Raw genomic sequence first — 19,750 nt, forward strand, 5'->3', positions numbered from 1 at the left:
ATATCAAATGGTTCACCAGGTCTAATGCATGTTCAAAGTTTTGTGGGTTTTCGGGTATGGGAGGGTTTTCATTCATTTTGTGTAATAATAATAATAATTCCTTCAGTTTCAATAGGGCCTTCGCTGTGGTGGGCGCTCGCGCCCTAATTATGGAGCACCTTCAGAATCCATGCGGCAGGGCCTCACAACATTAAAGGGATATTTCACCTCTGGAAAGATGAATATGTATTTAAATTGGGTCATTTATGTAGTAGAAATGTGAAATTATTTCAGAAGTTGGTACCTTCTAGACCGAGAAAAGCCAGAAAATGTATTTTTGGCTCATGTGGATGAAAGACAACAATCTCCCAGAATGCACTTGCTTCGCTTCCCTACGAGGCCACTCCCAAGCCACGCCTACTGGTTACAGCGTCAACTCAAGTGGGTTTTATTGTCATTTCAACCATATACACTGCATATAGTGAAACGAAACGTTTCACTATGGCTCAAGTGGTGTTACACATTTAAAATATATAAAAACGACATTTTATAAAAACATTTTATAAAAACCACATTATATAAAAATGACATACGAGACACGAGACAGCTACATTTAGTGCACACATACATTATAGACTATACATAAAGTGCAATTAGTGTGTTGAGAATTCCATCTGTAATAAAGTTTCCTGCATATTCTCTTATCTGTACCAATGTATCCCAGTGGTACACATGTGCAGTAGTTTGAATGCACATGCAGAAGAGAGAGAGCCTGTTAGCTTAGCTTCAAGATGGCTGACACTGTTTGGACATTATGGGATTGAGGTCCCACCCCCTATGGGCAGGGTGAAAACATGTGGAACTAGCTGGTTGGTTACTGGCTGTAGTCCTTAGCCTCTGGATAAAAATGCTTCAGATGATGCAAAACGACGATTTTTGCGTCATCAGAGGTTTTTTCCAGACCTACAATACAGAGATCTCTGTCTCAGGGTGACATGAGGGAGGGAAGCACGGTCATTCGAAAATACTACCGGGTTTCTACTTATACAAAGCTTAATGCTAATCAGTGAAGTATCCCTTTAAGCAAGCCAGTCATGGAGATAGCCTATCAGGTTTTTAAGCAAACAATATAATTTTGTTACATAAAAAACCTGTACAGTGTGAGAAAGAAGAGGAGCTAGTCTATGCTATCTGCTTGTGGATGTTGGTGTCACAGGTGGCATTGACTATATCAGCTTTGCCCTTAACCCAATAGCAACAGCTCTTGGAGGGCAAAGCCTATACAGAATAAAACGATAGTTACGTATTGTAACTCCAGATTCTATGAGTATAGGCATAGCCGTCTAACATCCAGGCCACCTGCTTCACTAACATTGGCTGAAGAAAAATGCTGATGTCGGGAGCAGATCTCTGGTCTCGCAGCTGTAAAATATAGTAACTGTGAACGTGAGAGGTCCGTGCAAAGCACAAGGGCGCAAAAGAAATCTTCATGACTATGCATGCGCGAGGGATAAACCCAATAGCAACAGCTCTGAGAGGGCTATGCTTATACTCATAGAATCTGGAGTTACAATAGGTAACTATTGTTCTAACGCTGGGCTTTACAGGCAGCTTTTTCCCCCTTCTATCGCTCTGCAAAAGTTAACTCTGAGTCGACTTTGGAGAACTGGTGGGGTCAAAATCAGACTCATCCATCATGCTGGCTGCTGCTCTGGACTTGTGTAGCGATATCGCAAAATACTTTTTACCTTAACAAGAAATCTCGTCACGTTAAATATCGCAAGATCTTATGGTACAAGATCTCCTCACACCTCTACGCCCTGCTAAGTCCTGAACTGCTATAACTATTATTTCTAGTCATAGTTCCATTTTCTTGATTGTTATTATAATTGCCACTGTTAAGCTGTACCCCCCAACTAGCAGATGTCCGACCCACCAAAAGCCTGCGTCTGTCTGAGGTTTCTCCCTAAAAGGAAGTTTTTCCTCACCACTCGAGGTTTCTGCCTAAAAGGAAGTTTTTCCTCGCCACTGTTGCATTAAATGCTTGAACTTGGGGGAGATCTGTTGTTATGATTTGATTCTATAAAAGCAGGCAAAATTTGTTGATCTTGGGAAAGGACCAACAAAGGTGACCCAGGGTTACATTTTGGACAGGTTGGAGACACAGAATGATAATCCAAATGTAGATTAGTACAGGAGTAGTGTAGTCTATGGAGAACTTTATATTGAATTAGCTGGTCTGTAGAATGTATAGAACATTTGTGAGTGTCTTTAAGATAACATAACCAATTTGTATCAGTTCTTGTCCCACCCAGGTCCTTTTCCCATGCTTCCTTTAAATTCTGTGTGAGAGTTGGGTCAAATGCTGCAAACAGGTCAACAAATCAGGGGACACGTTTTTTTGGAGCCTGCTGTCTGAAAAAAATATGAAGGGGTCATTCTAAACTAATGAAAACAAAACGATTCTCAGTTTCATGTGATTATACACTTGTAAAAATATAGTTATGAAAATGTTATACCTTTTCTGCCTATATATTCTGCTAAATCCTACAAACTGGTCCTTTAACAGTTGTCATGTTTTTGAGCCAGCAGCTATACCCACTATATCACAATATATTTCACACGTCAATGTCAATGACCAGTTAGCTAGCAAAGCAAGCTAATACTAGCCAGTAGCTATAACCACTATATCACAATATATTTCACACGTCAATGTCACCTTTTGGATGTTTTCAATAACCGGGGCGAAAGGGGTTTGTTGTAACATTACTCAATGACGCCAGGAGACAGGTGTTATTGAACTGTAAGGACAGCTAAAGCGAAGTGGGGAAATTTTCGGCACGAACACCGGTAACGTTAACAGAGATGTAATGTTAACTTTACGAATGGCCGCTGTTCTGACTCGGGGTGCCAGGGTCTGATATGGTCTGTTTCCCAATTGTTCATTAAACTGCCGTTAGCGTCTTAAGTACCCTGCACTGGAGTTAAGTGCTGGCCGGATTTGGATTGCTGTAATTATAGTGGCTAGCTGCTAGCTAGCCGGGGGGGCTGGGGGCTAATGTAAACCATATGTCCAAAGGCTGTTGTCAGCTCTCATGCCGACTGAAGTCTCTTAGCGCCGCGGGAGTGAGGCAGACAGACTGGGGGTTGCTAGCTGGCTAAATTAGTTGTCTATCTATACAGCTAATGTTACTGGTGAATGTATTCGTGGGTCAGCCCAGTGCTGTTAACCGTGGTCAAAACAATCAAACTAAAATAACTTCACGAGTGTGTTGAACTATGTTGTAACCTTATAGCCTACACCAAGCATTAGCATTAGCTACTTGTAAACCAGCACATTTTAGTAATGTTAAGCTGTATCGATTGATATTGAAATGTATCAATAAATAAGGTCTGTGCTGTGTTACTATGTTGCAAAGTGGCATGTAATTAATGACAACATTATGCTGTGTGGCAGGAAAAAAGCAGTATTGCGGTTATAACTATGACATTGTATAATTTACTATTACTCTCGAACGTATCATCTGGGTTCCCATTTTTTGAAGGAAGTTAGAGTAACTAGAGGGGTCAAAGGTTTTATGATGCCACTGACAGGCGACTAAATGAAACGTCCCGTTTCATTAAAATAAAAAAACAGATTTCTCTGGGTTTGAACGTTGGAAACATTTCGGATAGTGTAAGTACACAACTCAACAAAATATATAACATAGATATAGTCGTTTTTAGACATTTTAATGCAGAAATTTTACATATTGTACCTTTAAAATATATCACACAGAAGCCACTGTAAAAAGTAAACAAAGACTTGTCTGACATGGTGTTTTCACAGGTGTGTAAAAAGGAATCGGCTCCTCTACTGCTGAGGGTAACAGATAGAGACGGACCGGGCTTCGCTGGTCCTTACAGCGTCTCTTTACAGGGCATGTCCAAGAACCACTGGATCGCAAGGATGGACAAATACAGTATGTAGACTAATAATATATGACTGAAAAGGTCTTCTTACACATGGCAAACCACAAACTAATGCCATCTAATTGAATAGCGAGTCCCAGGAGAAACTCATAGGCCATTCCTGGGAGAAAAAAACATTCTACATTTTTTTTTTAAAGATGCCGGAAAAAAACAAGTAGGTCAAGAAAGAGAGTGAAATAATTGTTTTATTGTTTGTTTAGGAGCTGAAAACTTTCCTCAAATTGTTTTGGCTGGTGTTCTGTTCAGCTGGCCAACAAAGTTTATATGCGCTAATTTGCAATGGTGTTTAAATATTTTTCAACTTGGACCCTATTTTCCCATGCATTGGTGTCCAAGTGATAATGTGAACCAAAATCTTTTGAAATCTGTAGTCCAGTATTGAGCGAGAACGCTGCAACCAGCAGTCACGAACCGGGCTGCAATGTTAAATGCACACCGTCAGTTAGCATCCACTAAAAGTGCCTTTTTTGTCCCGCTGACAGGCTCAGAGTATTATTCTAAGTGTCTGATAACATTATGTAAAGGATCCCTACAGCGATAGACCTTTTTGGTAAAGAGTAAGTTACTTTTTCCATCCATCCATCTTCTTCCGCTTATCCAGTGTCGGGTCACGGGGGGAGCAGCTCCAGCAGGGGATCCCAAACTTCCCTTTCCCGAGCCACATTAACCAGCTCTGACTGGGGGATCCCAAGGCGTTCCCAGGCCAGGTTGGAGATATAATCCCTCCACCTAGTCCTGGGTCTTCCCCGAGGCCTCCTCCCAAGTTCCTTTTTGTTTAACATAAAACAGCCCCAAAATCACCAAACCCACCAGACTAACGTGTCAGATTTTCTGTTACAATTTGTGGGAGATTCACCCCTTTTTTTCTCACAACATGATTGTACTATCACTGAAAAGGAGCTCCTCATGCAATACATTTACAAGGATGCTAGTTTCACTTTGAGCGTTTGTCAGTGGCGGGTCTAGACCATTTCAAATGGAGGGGCCAGGCTGGGGCCACATGCAATTTTAGGGGTACCAAATATATTAAGCACAAGTGTTACATACCATCTAGCTTCCATAGGTTAGGTTCTACAAAAGACTAACAATACAAATATGACAATGAACACAGTAATACTCATTCAGTGTTACCCTACATGTTATGTATCACTGCACATGAATAATATCCCCACTATGAAGATAAAGGTTTACATTAAAAATGTAATGAAAATATTTGCCAAAGTTAGCGGGGCCAAAGGAGGGTCGAGTGTCCCCCCCCCTTAGAACTGCCACTGGCGTTTGTGTGAAATCATTTTTGGAGTTAGACTAAATGACAAACACTAACTGTGCACGGGCAATAAAGTAAATTGTCCTCCATTTTCTTCTTTGTTACAGGAACAGGCATTGTCCTGAATTTATTCGCTGAGCTAGACAGTGGGGAGTACACTGTGATCCTGAGGATTGCAGACAACCCGGGCCTGGCGAGGAACATCAGTGTACAGGCCACAGTGTGTGACTGCACTGGGGAAGAAGTGCTATGCTAAGGGACGGTGGCAGAACTGCCTGTAATCCTGGGAATATTGGGAGGCAATCTTGCTCAGTAATGTAGTATGTAAAGATGCTTATGCTTACTCTGCTGTGAAGGAAGTGGTTGGACGTGTGATGACTTAAAGGGTTAAGTATAAAAAAAAAGTTTTTTCAAGTAATTAGGGCCCGAGCGCCGACAGCGGCGAAGGCCCTATTGAAACTGAAGGAATTATTAGGGCCCGAGCGCCGACAGCGGCTAAGGCCCTATTGAAACTGAAGGAATTATTATTATTTTCCCGTCAAATGAATTGGCTTTTTGAGGGGCTTAATATATTAAAAAACTCACCAAATTAGGCGGTCGCATCAAGTCTGGTGAAAATGTACGTATTTTAAGGGTTTCTGGAATAGGCGCACAAAAATGGCTCGCTAGCGCCCCCTAGAAAGTTAAGAAAATTGAGCCCCTGCAGTGCGTTTAACGTAGACTCACGAAACTTGGTACACATATGTACCATGTCAAGATGTACAAAAAACTTCATTAGAGCCATACCCTAAACCCAACAGGAAGTCCGCCATTTTGAATTAAATGTTCGAAATTAGTGCGATTTTGGCCATTTCCACATGTCGTACTTTAACGAACTCCTCCTAGAGATTTCATCCGATCAACTTCAAACTCGGTCTGTGCCATCTTAAGAAGTTAAAGATGAAAAGTTGTTAAAAGAAAAACTTTTCGTCATAGGGCGAGGCCGTGGCAGGGCGGCCATTTTGTGCGTTTCGCCGCCGAAACAGGAAGTGGGTGTAACTCGAGTGTACGTTGTCCGATTACCTCAAAACGTTTCAGGATTCATAAGAGTCCAACCATGTCATAGCGCCCCCTAGTGGCAACAGGAAGTAGGTCTAAAAGTCAAGGTGCTATACTTTAACGAACTCCTCCTAGAGATTTCATCCGATGGAGTTCAAACTTGGTCGGTACCATCTCAACACGTTAATGATGAAAAGTTATTAAAAGAAAAACTTTTCGTCAGACGGTGTGGGCGTGGCGTGGCGGCCATTTTGAGTGTTTAGCGATGAACAAAGAAGTTGTTGTAACTTGAGTGTACGTTGTCGTATCTGCCCGAAATTTCTCACAATGGACAAGGGTCCAGGCCAAAATTGACTTTTGGTCATAGCGCCCCCTGCTGGCAACAGGAAATCTGCCTTATATGACAAACATCATCCCGTTTTGCATGAAACTCAGAATGTGTGGTCTACGTGTGATACTGAGCCGCCCCCTATAATATGACCACGCCCACGTAATCAGGCCACGCCCCCTTTCATAACATTTGAACCGTTTAAGGTAGAGTCTTGTGTGAGGTGTCATTGAACTCAGCAGAGAGTTCCTTTTTTATTGGTGATGGTTTGGCCCGCCCCCTATACATAAGTCACGCCCCCTTTCATAACATTTGAACCGTTTCAGGTATACCCTTGTGTGATGTATCATTGAACTCAGCAGAGACTTCCTTCTTCATTGGTGATGGTTTGGCCCGCCCCCTATTTAAGCCACGCCCCCTTGTATTACTAATGGCCCGATTGATGTAAACACTTCTGTGAGGTATCATTGAACTCAGCAGAGACTTCCTTCTTCATTGGTGATGGTTTTGCCCGCCCCCTATGTTTAAGCCACGCCCCCTTTCATACATGCTGACCCATTTAAGGTAGAGTCTTGTGTGAGGTATCATTCATCTCAGCAGAGGCTTCATTTTTAATTGGTGATGGTTGGACCCGCCCCCTATGCTTTAGCCACGCCCCCTTTCACAGCTAATGAACCGTATGACGTAGAGTCTTGTGTGAGGTATCGTTGAACTCGGCTGGGAGTTCCCTTTTCATTGGTGACGATTTGCAGCGTCTGAGTTGCGTGCAAATGCACGGTCGCAAGGAGCGGCGTCTGCCGGTAACCCCGACGCGCGCAGAGGCGCGAGGGCCCGTCCATCGCTGCTCGCAACTTTAATTGTTTCTATTATTATTTTCCTGTCAAATTAATTGGCTTTTTGAGGGGCATAATATATTCAAAAACTCACCAAATTTGGCGGTCACATCAAGTCTGGTGAAAATTTACGTATTTTAAGGGTTTTGGGAAAATTTACGTATTTTAAGGGTTTCGGGAATAGGCGCACGAAAAGGCGTTAAGAAAATTGAGCCCCTGCAGTGCATTTAACGTAGACTCACGAAACTTGGTACACATATGTAACATGTCAAGAAGTACAAGAAACTTCATTAGAGCCATACCCTAAACCCAACAGGAAGTCCGCCATTTTGAATTAAATGTTCGAAATTACTGCGATTTCCACATGTCGTACTTTAACAAACTCCTCCTAGAGATTTCATCCGATCAACTTCAAACTTGGTCTGTACCATCCCAACACCTTAACGATGAAAAGTTATTAAAAGAAAAACTTTTCGTCAGACAGTGTGGGCGTGGCGTGGCGGCCATTTTGAGTGTTTAGCGATGAACAAAGAAGTTGTTGTAACTTGAGTGTACGTTGTAGTATCTGCCCGAAATTTCTCACAATTGACAAGGGTCCATGCCTGAGGACACCTACAGGCCAAAATTGACTTTTGGTCATAGCGCCCCCCGCTGGCAACAGGAAATCTGCCTTATATGACAAACATCATCCCGTTTTTGCATGAAACTCAGAATGTGTGGTCTACGTATGATACTGAGCCGCCCCCTATACCCTTGTGTGAGGTAACATTGAACTCAATGCCGTCTTCTAACTGTAAACAAACCGGGAACTATATTCTCAGGCGGAAGAATATAGTACTTGGGCGGAGTGATATGCTCGCAGCAAGCCTGTCTGAGAATATAGTTCCCGGTTTGTTTACTGTTAGAAGACGGCTGTGTCTCATGTTACGTTGTTTTTTGTACACGCTGTGACTATACAAATCACAACATGTAAATAGGAACATGTTGGCGTTATTTTGTCACTTTTGTCACAATTCGGAGCAGTAGGCTAGTTGGAACCAGTTACCTGCAGGATCTGTGCTGGGCTAAGCTAATGCTGGAACCGTCAGACAGTGTTACAGCACGCACGGAGATGAGAAGGGTATGTATCGACTTGTCTTACTCTGGGGGTTACGGTGAATTAGCTAAATTCCCAATAAGTCGGCGTGTTCCTTTAAAGGATATATCCTGATCAAAAATAACTCCTAGATTTCTGACAGTAGTGCTGGAGGCCAGGACAACACCATCCAGAGTAGCTATATCTTTAGATAATGAAGTTCGGAGGTGTTTAGGGCCCAGCACAATAACTTCAGTTTTGTTACAGTTTAACATCAGAAAATTATAGGTCATCCAGGATTTTATATCTTTAATACATGCTTGAAGTTCAGCTAACTGACTGGTTTCGTGTGGTTTGATTGATAAGTATAATTGGGTGTTGTCTGCATAGCAGTGATAGTTAATTGAGTGTTTCCTAATCCACTCCAATCACTCCATTCATTAAAGTGTTCATATTATGCTTTTTGGCTTTTTCCCTTTCCTTTATTGTGTTATATATCTTTTTTGTGCACGTTATAGGTTCACAAAGTGAAAAAGCCCAAAGTCCACCGCAAACGGACTTAACATCTCCAAAAGAAAACACTGTTCATAAACTGCTCCAAACAGCTCTATTGTAGTCCAGCATTTACTTCAGAGACAAACATTTGTCACTTTGTAACACACGTTATAATGCTCACCTAGCTGCTAGCATGGCACACCCTCATACTCTGCTTCTTAATGGGTAGTAGTCCTTACCTAGATACTGTGCATGTGTGACTCCCAACAAAGATGGAATAAAAGTGTGATGCCTCACTTGGTAGCTAAAACGACAATGTTAAAAACAACAGACAGAGCCAGACATCTTGGTGTAGTCATGGACTCAGACTTGAATTCCAACAGCCACATTAAGACAATTACAAAGTCAGAAATTATTGGTTCAAATTCCTCTGTTTTTGTTGTTCCCTGAAGACATTTGGGTTTAAGATCAAAAGATGAGTATGACACAAGAGTTCAGAATTTCAGCTTTATTTCCTGGTATTTACATCTAGATGGGTCAAACAACTCAGGACATATCACCGTTTGTATAAGACCACTGCATTTTTAGGTGAGCAAAAGTATTGGAACAAATAATCTTAAAGTAAATAGCATTTCATATTTGGTGGCATAACCCTTGCTTGCAATAACTGCCTCAAGCATGCGACCCATTGACATCACCAAACTGTTGCATTCTTCATTTGTGATGCTATTGGAGGTGTTGTATCTTTGTGTTGCGATGATGTGATGATGTATCTGAAGTGAAATTTGCTGACGCTGTTTTCATTGTATATAAGATTTATTACATCAAGTTTTCTGCACCAATTACGAGCCCTACAGAGCCCGGAGAGTACACAGCCGATGGACAGACTCTGTCTTGCTGCAGCAAGAACAGGGTTATAAGGGGTACGTTTAGATAACATGTTAGGTAAAGTAAACAGATGTGAGTTGGCAAAGTAAAGGTCAGAGTCCATTTGATGGGCTCCAACACTACACATAAAGTCAGTGAACCCACTCAGCCACCAATCACAGCACACCATATAGAACATCCTCTTCAAAACATCACTCCACTGAGAGGTAAATCATTAAACCTACTTCACTACCACAGTGGTCATGATGACTCAGCACATTTGAGCTTTATAACAGAATTTAAACTTATAAGCCCTTAGATACCACACAGGCTTTTAACGCAGCTTCTTTCAGTTCTTCCTTCAGTCTCCTCTTCAGGAGGTGAAATGCATGCTCTATTGGGTTAAGGTCAGGTGATTGACTTGGCCAGTCTAAAACCTTCCACTTTTCCCCCCTGATGAATCCTTTGTTTTGTTGGCAATGTGCTTTGGGTCATTGTCCTGCTTCATGATAAACTTACTCCCGATTAGTTTAAATGCATTTCTCCTTAAATTGGCAGACAAAATGTTTCTGTACACTTCTGAATTCATTCTGCTGCTACCATCATCAGTTACATCATCAATAAATATGAATGAGCCTGTTCCAGAAGCAGCCATGCACGCCCAAGCCATGACATTACTTCCACCATGCTTCACAGATGAGCTTGTATGCTTCGGATCATAAGCAGTTCCTTGCTTACTCCACACTTTGGCCTTTCCATCACTTTGGTAGAGATTAATCTTGGTCTCATCAGTCCATAAGATTGTGTTCCAGAACTTTTGCGGCTCATCTCTGTACCTCTTTGCAAATTCCAATCTGGCCTTCCGATTCTTACTGCTGATGAGTGGTTTGCATCTTGTGGTATGGCCCCTATATTTCTGCTCTCGGAGTCTTCTTCGAACAGTGGATTGTGATACCTTCACCCCTGCACTGTGGAGGTCGTTGGTTGTAACAATAGAATTGTTTATTTAAGTACTGTTGTACAGATTACTGATTTAGAGTTTACACCGCGCATGGGGACCAGTTCGGATAACATTACTAAGGCAGAGAGTTGAGATGTGATGACTGCACACCTGCAATAAAGTTCAAGAAAGCAAGACTGCTTTAATCGTCCATTATGTACAGTCCAGATAGAGGCAGAACATAATGAAACATGGTGGCAGCGCAGCGGTGTGCACATCGAAGATTGTCAGAATTAACTAGAGAAAGTGGAAGTTTAGCTACTCCAACAACTTGGCGAAGTCATGGAAAAGTTGGAAGGAACAGTTCACACTGTACATAGACCTTACCATGCCAGATGCCAAAGAGACCACAAAAGTCAAGCTATTCAACTATCTCATCGGAGAAAAAGGCAGAGAACTTTGGGCAACTTTGTCGAATGCTAGCCCTTCAGCGAGGACCAGAGTGAGTTTAATGATTCAGCAGTTTGATGAGTACTGCAACCCAAAGGTAAACAAGACTGTGGAAAGGTACCGATTCTTCATGAGGAACCAGGGATTGGATGAAAACGTGGACAGCTATGTAACGGACTTGAAAATTCTTGTAGTTACAAAGTTACAATTTTGGAGACATTAGAGATTCATTAATCAGAGATCGACTTGTGTGTGATACAAATAGCTCAGCACTGAGGGAGAGATTACTCAGAGAAGAGAAGCTGACTCTTGATACCTGCCTGCACATTTGTAGAGCCGCAGAGCTGTCAAGGGAGAATAACAGAAGACTGCAAGGACAGACAGTGGAGGAGGTATATGCATTAAAACAGGCAGAAGAGAGTCAAAAAGACAATGAGCTACTGTGCAAGTTTTGTGGTAGAACACACAAGAGGAATAAGAAAAACTGCCCAGCTTTTGGAAAAAAGTGTAAGAAGTGTGGAAAATCATTTTGCAGCTCAGTGCAGATCGAGACAAGAGAACAGTAGGAAAACTAAGAAAGTGCATGCAGTTATAGAGCAGACTAGTGACAGTGACTTTTATGAGGATATCAACTGTATAACTGAAGTAAATAGAGAGGATGAAACTGTAAACCAGGTTAAAGACAGCCACAGTCAGGGCCAGCAGCTCTTTGCAGGAATGAAGATAGGGGAAAAGTTAGTTAACTTCCAGATAGACTGTGGGGCCACCTGTAATATCATCCTCATCGATCTACTAAACTCAGACACACAGTTAGAACACACTGACAAAATGCTGGTGATGTATAACAAGACCAAGTGGACTCCTCTGGGTACATGTAGGGTTAAGGTCAGAAACCCCAGAAACAACAAGCTGTACAGATTAGACTTCCAAGTGGTTGACCAGAGTAGCAGAATCCCTTTACTGGGCAGAAAAGCCAGCGAGGCAATGAAGTTGATAAAAGTACAGTACGAGAACATTTTGGCTATAGACAGCATAGTGAAGAAAGAGCCAAGCCCAGTGACCAAGGGAGAAAGTGGCAAACACATGACCATGGACAAAATAAATGAAGAGTTTGAGGATGTGTTCACCGGAGATGGCTGCATGGAGGGTGAATATAGAATAGAGATAGATGACTGGCATGAGTACTGCCAGTGAAACTGCCAAAGCGCAGAGTACCTGTAGCTATGATGAGGAACAACAATGACAAGAGGAACTCAAAGATCTAGAGAGAAGAGGGATAATCACACCAGTGGAACGCAGCACTGACTGGATCAGTAGCATGGTCGCAGTGAGAAAACCTAATGGGAAGCTGAGGATCTGTATAGACCCAAAACCTCTGAATCGGGCACTAAAAAGAAGTCACTATCCGCTCCCAACTATAGATGACATCCTGCCGGAGATGTCAAAGGCAAAAGTATTCACAGTCTGCGACGTGAAGCAAGGCTTCTGGCACGTCAAACTAGAAGAAGAGTCGAGCTACCTCACCACATTTGCCACCCCATTCGGTCGCTTCCGTTGGCTAAGGATGCCGATGGGAATAAGCCCAACACCGGAAGTGTTCCAAAGAAAGCTCATGCAGGCCCTGGAGGGCCTCCCAGGAGTCTGCGTCATAGCAGATGATGTGTTAATCACGGTGGAAGGAGCTACACAAGAGGAGGCAGAAAAGGACCATGACGAAAAAGTCAGACGCTTTCTAACCAGGTGCAGAGAGCGCAACATCAAGCTGAACGCGGACAAATTCAAGCTCAGACAAAAAGAGGTACACTACATAGGTCATCTGCTCACGGCCGAGGGACTGAGGATTGACCCAGAGAAAGTACGGGCAATCAGAGAGATACCAAGGCCATCTGACGTGAAAGGGGTACAGAGACTAGTTGGGATGGTCAACTATCTTTCTAAATTCTATGACCACCTTTCAGATGACTCTGAGATTCTGAGACAACTCACGCACAAGGATAACATGTGGGAGACATCCAAGAAGGGGCGTTTAGAAGACTGAAAGACTAAAGCACCAATCCTCCAGTACTACAACAAGGAAGAGGAGTTGACGCTTCGGTGCAATGCATCAGATACAGGACTGGGGGCCGCCCTGACATAGAAAGGGAAACCGGTAGCATTTGGTAGTAGGACACTCACACCAACTGAAAAGGGCTATGCCCAAATAGAGAAAGAATGCTTAGCCATAGTGTTTGGGATGGAAAAGTTCCATCAGTATACTTATGGTAGAGAGGTCACAGTACAAAGCGACCACAAGCCTCTAGAGAATATACACAGCAAGCCATTACTTAGTGCACCTAAGAGACTGCAGAGAATGCTACTCAGGCTGCAGCAGTATGATATTAGTGTGACCTATGTTCCAGGCAGGGATATGCTACTTGCAGACACGCATATATACCAAGTAGAGCATACTTACCGGAGAGCACTAAGGGAGAGAGTGAGACAGATATAGAGACTGTGACCATGGTCAGCTACCTACCCATTTCAGCAGAGAGGCTGAGTGCCATCAGAGCTGCAATAAAAGAGGACACAAATTTACAGAGTGTGGCAAACAGGATACTGTCAGGGTGGCCCAACAGAAAAAAAGGACTTACCAAGTGATATCAGGCACTACCACACTTTCCAAGATAAACTGAGTTTCCAGGACGGCATATTGTTTTCCGAGGAGACAGAGCCATGATACCTGACGCACTCAGGGTGGACATCACTCACAGGATCCATTCCTCTCACCTGGGAGTAGAAGGATGTCTGAGGTGAGCGAGGGAATGCGTATACTGGCTGGGAATGAACGAGGAGATCAAGACCTTCATCTCCAAATGTGACATATGTAGGTCAGTGGACCCAAAACAACAAAGAGAGACACTACACCCACATGACATGGCCAGCAGACCCTGGGCCAAGGTAGGAACAGACCTTTTCTCCTTTCACAATAAAGACTATCTCATAACAGTAGATTATTATTCAAACTTTTGGGAGGTCGATTATCTACCTGACACTAAGAGCAACACAGTGATCAAAAAACTCAAGGCCCACTTTGCTCGACAGGGGATTCCTGACGTTGTTATCTCGGATAACGGACCCCAGTATGCATCACAAGAGTTTCAGCACTTCAGCCAGAAGTGGAGCTTTGAACACAGGACATCATCGCCGGGATTCCCACAGAGTAATGGGAAGGCGGAGTCAGCGGTAAAGACAGCCAAGCACCTGATGCTGAAGGCTGCAGCAGCGAGACAGGATCCGTACTTGGCCATGCTGGATCATCGCAACACACCGGGCCACGGTCTCAACACAAGCCCGGCACAGAGAATCCTAAGCAGGAGGACCAGGACCCTGCTTCCCACAAAAGAAACTCTGCTGAAGCCAGAGGTAACACAACGAACAGGGACTGAAATACAACAGACAGAGACAGGAAAAGTACTACAACCGCACAGCCAAAGACATGGCCACTCTGGTAAGAGGGAACAGAGTGAGAGTACAGGTGAGCCATAGATCATATGAGGTGGAGTTAGAGTCAGGAGGTGTTCTGAGACGGAATCGTCGCCACCTCAGACACGATCCCACCGAGCTCACACCAACACCAAACACCCCCACGCCAACAGTGACTGGGGCGGCCGTACCGCCAGACGGCCCAGCAGAGAACCAAGACACGGTCACAAGGTCCGGTCGACAAGTTGTCAGACCCCACTACCTGACGGACTATACTCGGTGTTTGGAGTATGGAATATGAAAAAGAAAAGAAGGAAGAAATGAAACTGTGTTTGTTGCAATAGAATACCTAAATTCAAGGAAAGAGACTAACTTTTACTTTTAAAATAAAAAGAAAGATGTAACAATAGGATTGTTTATTTAAGTACTGTTGTACGGGGGACTGATTTAGAGGTTACACCGCGCATGCGGGCCAGTTCGGATAACGTTACTAAGGCAGAGAGTTGAGATGTGATCAAGTAAGCAAGACTGCTTTAATCGTCCATTATGTACAGTCCAGATAGAGGCAGAACATAATGAAACATTGGTGATGTCACTTACTGATGTTTTTGGGGTTTCCTTCACAGCTCTCACAATATTTCTGTCATCAACTACTGTTGTTTTCCTTGGGCGACCTGTTCGATGTCGGTTGCTCTGTACATCAGTAGTTTCTTTCTTTTTCAGGACATTGCCCAATGTTTGTCCAATGGCTCAAGTCAATTTTCCTTCTTTTGTCAGCTTGAAAATGGCTTGCTTTTCTCTCATAGACAGCTCTCTGGTCTTCATGTTGGTTTATCCTCTTTAACAAGAAATGCAGTCTTTATAGGTTTAAACCAAGGATAAATACTTAGACTAGTCATGCAGAGTTATTTAATGTTTGAACAACCAACCTAAAAAGCGACACCTGGGCAACAAGAAACATCTGTCAGTCACATGTTCCAATACTTTTGCTCCCTTGAAAAATGGGTTGGTTCAAACAAACGGTGATATATCTCTATCTAGATGTACATTCTGAACTGTTGTCTCATACTCATCTTTTGATCTTAAAACAAAATGTCTTCAGTGGACAACAAAAACAAAAGAATTTGCCTTGCCGTTCCAATACTTTTGGAGGGGACTGTATTACCTTTAAAAATACATCAAGGATTAAAGGACTTATGTCTCAGTAGGATTTGGAAAAACTTGTCAATGCTTTTATCTTCAGTAGACTTTATTACTGTAACGATGTCTTAACAGGTCTCATTAAAAAATCAATCAGACAGCTGCAGCTGATTCAGAACGCTGCTGCTCGAGTTCTCACTAAGACCAAGAAAGTGGATCACATCACCCCCGTTCTGAAGTCTTTGCACTGGCTTCCTGTCCCTCAAAAAATTTATTTCAAAATACTTTTGCTGATTTATAAATCACTAAACGGTTTAGGGCCAAAATACATTTCTGATCTGCTGCTACACTATAAACCACCTAGACCTCTCAAAACTGCAGGTCCGCCACAACTCTGTTCTTTTCAATCAAGGCTGAAGACCTTTCTTTTTGTTGTTGCCTTTCTTTAAATAATTGTTCATTTCTTATACTGCACTGTACATTTTATTCTTGTATTTCATCTGTTTTACATTTTTTTGTATGTTTTATGTAAAGCACTTTTGCTGAAATGTGCTATACAAATAAAGCTGCCTTGCCTTGCCTTGCCTAAAACAGAGAGCTCAACACACAGGGTGAAAAGAGGAGCTGCAGCAAGTACAGTTCAACAAAAATGTGTTGTTTTTTGAAAATGAAACCATGTAAACCTATTCTGATATAACCTCTAAATACAAGTATTAACCTGAAAATGAGCATAATATGAGCACTTTAAGTTGAGGTGTAGTAAGATAAGAGAGTCAGGATGGGAGGAAGGATTGTCTCAAGGTCTGTTCACACAGATAGGAAAACAGTGTTGCACTCTAGGATACAAATTAAATAAATGAACGACTTTCTTCAAACTTCTCACAGAATGGAATGTAACATTATTCACAACAATTACTAAAACTTTCATCTAGTATAATATGGGGAAAATTGCGTTGCAAGTCAATTTAAGCTTGTGCACTCTGAAGTTGTCTGTGCCCATACAATTTTAAGTTAGGGGCCACAGTGCTCCTATTGGAAAAAAAAGGTTAGGCTGGAGACCTGGCCTTTGAATAAGGATCACATTTTGTTTCATGAAAATGGGGAACCTGAAACTTCTACTGCCACTTTCAAAAGGTTTCAAACTAATGCCAGCTGTCCATATTCTTTGGTCATTCTTGATGAACAACCATTCTTGGAATCTTAATTCCCACAGGGTAGTTTAAAATCAGATTCTTATGTCATTAAATATGAAAATATGTGGTCAATATCAGAAAAAACTTTACACAATGTATGTGTGTGTGTGTGTGTGTCTGTGTGTGTGTGTGTGTGTGTGGGTGTAAGAGAGAGAGAGAGAGAAAGAGAGCAGAGTTTAAAGTTGAATGCTGATCATTTAGCTCAGATACAGCTCCTTGCTGGTTAATAAGAACGCTGTTACCCACTTTAGGAATAGGGAGTAACAGAAACTGCGGGTATCCATCTCTCTCACCTTCAGGAGAGAAGACAAAGAAGCCACGACGAAACTTTGCAAAGGAATATACTTATAGTTCATTTGGCAGTTCAGTTTTTTTGTTTCCTTTTATTGTTTTTATTATTTAGAGACAGATGGGGACCACTGGGCTCGCGGTTGTGGGCATTTTACTCGCCATTTTACAGGTGAGTAAAAAAATGTATACAGAAACTGCAATTTGCAGTTTTATTTTAGTTCACAGTCACATTTTAAATAATGGTGCTTAACAAATGCACATTCAGAAATGTAAACAAAGTATTATTTCTGTCAGTGTACTTTATTATTGCCTCATACAGGCTCACCCTTCCTTTCTCTTTTATTTGGTAACACTGAAATTCATCATATCTTATCTGATTAAAATCCCACGGGAAAGGGGGTATCTAACTAAGTATTTAACAGCCTGCGTGGGAAAGATTGAGTAATGAGCGAGCCAGAGAGGGAGCAGCTCAGGACATTCAAAACACTGTTGTTGATTTTCTTAGGCTGATTTGTTGAATCATAGAATCTTCAGGGAGATCGGATGGTGCAATAATAGATCTCTATTCAATCGAAAGACCCTGAAGAAAAATGACTGCTCTTCCTTCAGCAGTTGTTCCTTTTAGCCATGGCCACAAAACAGGCCCTCCACTTCTCATTGGACGTCCCAGCAACAACATCCCCATATATTTATTATCCAATCATTTATGTAACTAGTTGTTGGAATGACTCCCAGACGTAGTTCTGATGTTCAGAACTGCAAGTATGCAGAAAAACGAGTCAAAAACAAGTTTCATAAAGAGTCTTCAGACCAGGGTCAAGAAAAGTTGACACAGAAAAATAGAAAACACTGAGTAAAAATGGGCTTTATTTTGTGACGAGACCGACTACTATAACAGGGACAAAGGCTACCAACCCTGTTCCGCTGACCGAAGTTCTTGCAGATGGGGTTGAGACCATGTACAATGTGGGGGGGAAGAGAGGAGGGCTCACGTTAGGCTCTCCTTATTGGATATCACTACGCAGCATTTTCCTCACCAATGTACGGTCTGTAGCAAACAAAATGGATGAACTTCGGCTGGGGATGTTCACTCATAAATGGATTATGGATTGCAACATCATGAAATTTTCACGGAAACATGGTAACAACAGTGCCGTGCAACAGCATGTAAATGTTTTGACATGGTTGACTTACCCGGGTGTGAATCCACGAAAACGAGAAACTACGATTGTAGATGACATTTCCCATAGAGTGGACTAATCACTCACAGACCCTCCGTCTATCACACACATTGGTTAACTCGATTAACTTCGCTCCCTCCTCGTTTTTCAACATGAATTAAAAAAAATATCGTCACATTTGCAGGTCACACGTGTGTGAGCAACTTTGTAAAAAGTACTTGTGCGTAGTAACTACTTGCAAAATGCCATTTGGAGTCTGGAGCCCTGATTTCTTTAGCAAACAAAATAGATGAACATCGGCTGCGGATCATCACTCTTAAATGGATTATGGACTGTAACATCATGATTTCCCCAGAAAAATGGTAACGACAGCGCCAGCATGTAAATGTTTCTTCATGGTTGACTTTAATAGACAATGAGTGTGCACAGCATTAACTATTTAATATTGGGAGGTGGGATTGCCCAAATGATAACAGAAACACAATGCATATTTGGTTCACTTTCTGGATCAGATGAAAACACCTGTTTAGGGGTCCAAGCCCGAGGGGGTACCAGTAGTGATGGGAACCCTATTGTAATCGCAGTTCATTTTATTTTTCCGTTAATAAAAGTGTCAGTACAGCCTAAACTGTGCATGGTGGGGCTGTGCAATTTTCAAGACTGGACCTGAACCCTGCAAGGACCTGGGACATTAACAAATTACATATGTCCGCCACCAGGTGGTGCTATAGCAGAAGAAAACGTGTTTTGCACTATAACTCCCATACATCGCACATTTAAAAATGATATCCAAGCATCACCGAATGGAGCTGAATCTCCTGATATAGGCCACGCCCATTTCCGCTTAGACTTTTATAACAGTAAAATTGCGATTTGTCGTAAACCTACTTTTCCTCCTAGGCTGTTCGTCCGATCTGCATGAACGGAGCTGACAAAAAAATAACAAAAGAATTTTGACAAATTTCTGTAGCTAATTAAGAAAACACTAACTTTTGCATATCTTGGCCAAATTAAATGCTATCAACAGAAACCTTAAGAATCTTGTTTGGCATGATCCTCTGAGGCTCTTTAACAAATTTGGTGAAGATTGACCCATAGGGGGCACTACAAGTACAAAATGTTTATATCTCATCAACAGTAGGCTCGTTCGAGATGAACGGCGCCTCGCCTGTAAAGTAGACAAGAGCAGGCGGCAGCAGCCGGAGGCGGTGACAAAAATCCGCTCTCAAGTCGGACAGT

The 19,750-nt window shown here is 42.3% G+C and overlaps 2 protein-coding genes across 2 annotated transcripts in view; both read left to right on the plus strand.

The window, feature by feature from the left end:
- Positions 1-5,578, plus strand: part of LOC114552230 (B-cadherin) — a 56,865-nt gene extending 51,287 nt beyond the window's left edge. Inside the window, exons 16-17 of the mRNA XM_028572880.1 lie at positions 3,809-3,941; positions 5,326-5,578. Coding sequence (XP_028428681.1) covers positions 3,809-3,941; positions 5,326-5,474 — 282 coding nt within the window. The 3' untranslated portion in view covers positions 5,475-5,578. The remainder of the gene's footprint in view (positions 1-3,808; positions 3,942-5,325) is intronic.
- An 11,676-nt stretch (positions 5,579-17,254) lies between these two features.
- LOC114552662 (B-cadherin) overlaps positions 17,255-19,750 on the plus strand; it is a 47,683-nt gene continuing 45,187 nt past the window's right edge. Inside the window, exon 1 of the mRNA XM_028573642.1 lies at positions 17,255-17,499. Coding sequence (XP_028429443.1) covers positions 17,449-17,499 — 51 coding nt within the window. The 5' untranslated portion in view covers positions 17,255-17,448. The remainder of the gene's footprint in view (positions 17,500-19,750) is intronic.

The sequence above is a fragment of the Perca flavescens genome, chromosome 3, assembly GCF_004354835.1.
Source record: "Perca flavescens isolate YP-PL-M2 chromosome 3, PFLA_1.0, whole genome shotgun sequence".
Classification (NCBI taxonomy): domain Eukaryota; kingdom Metazoa; phylum Chordata; class Actinopteri; order Perciformes; family Percidae; genus Perca; species Perca flavescens.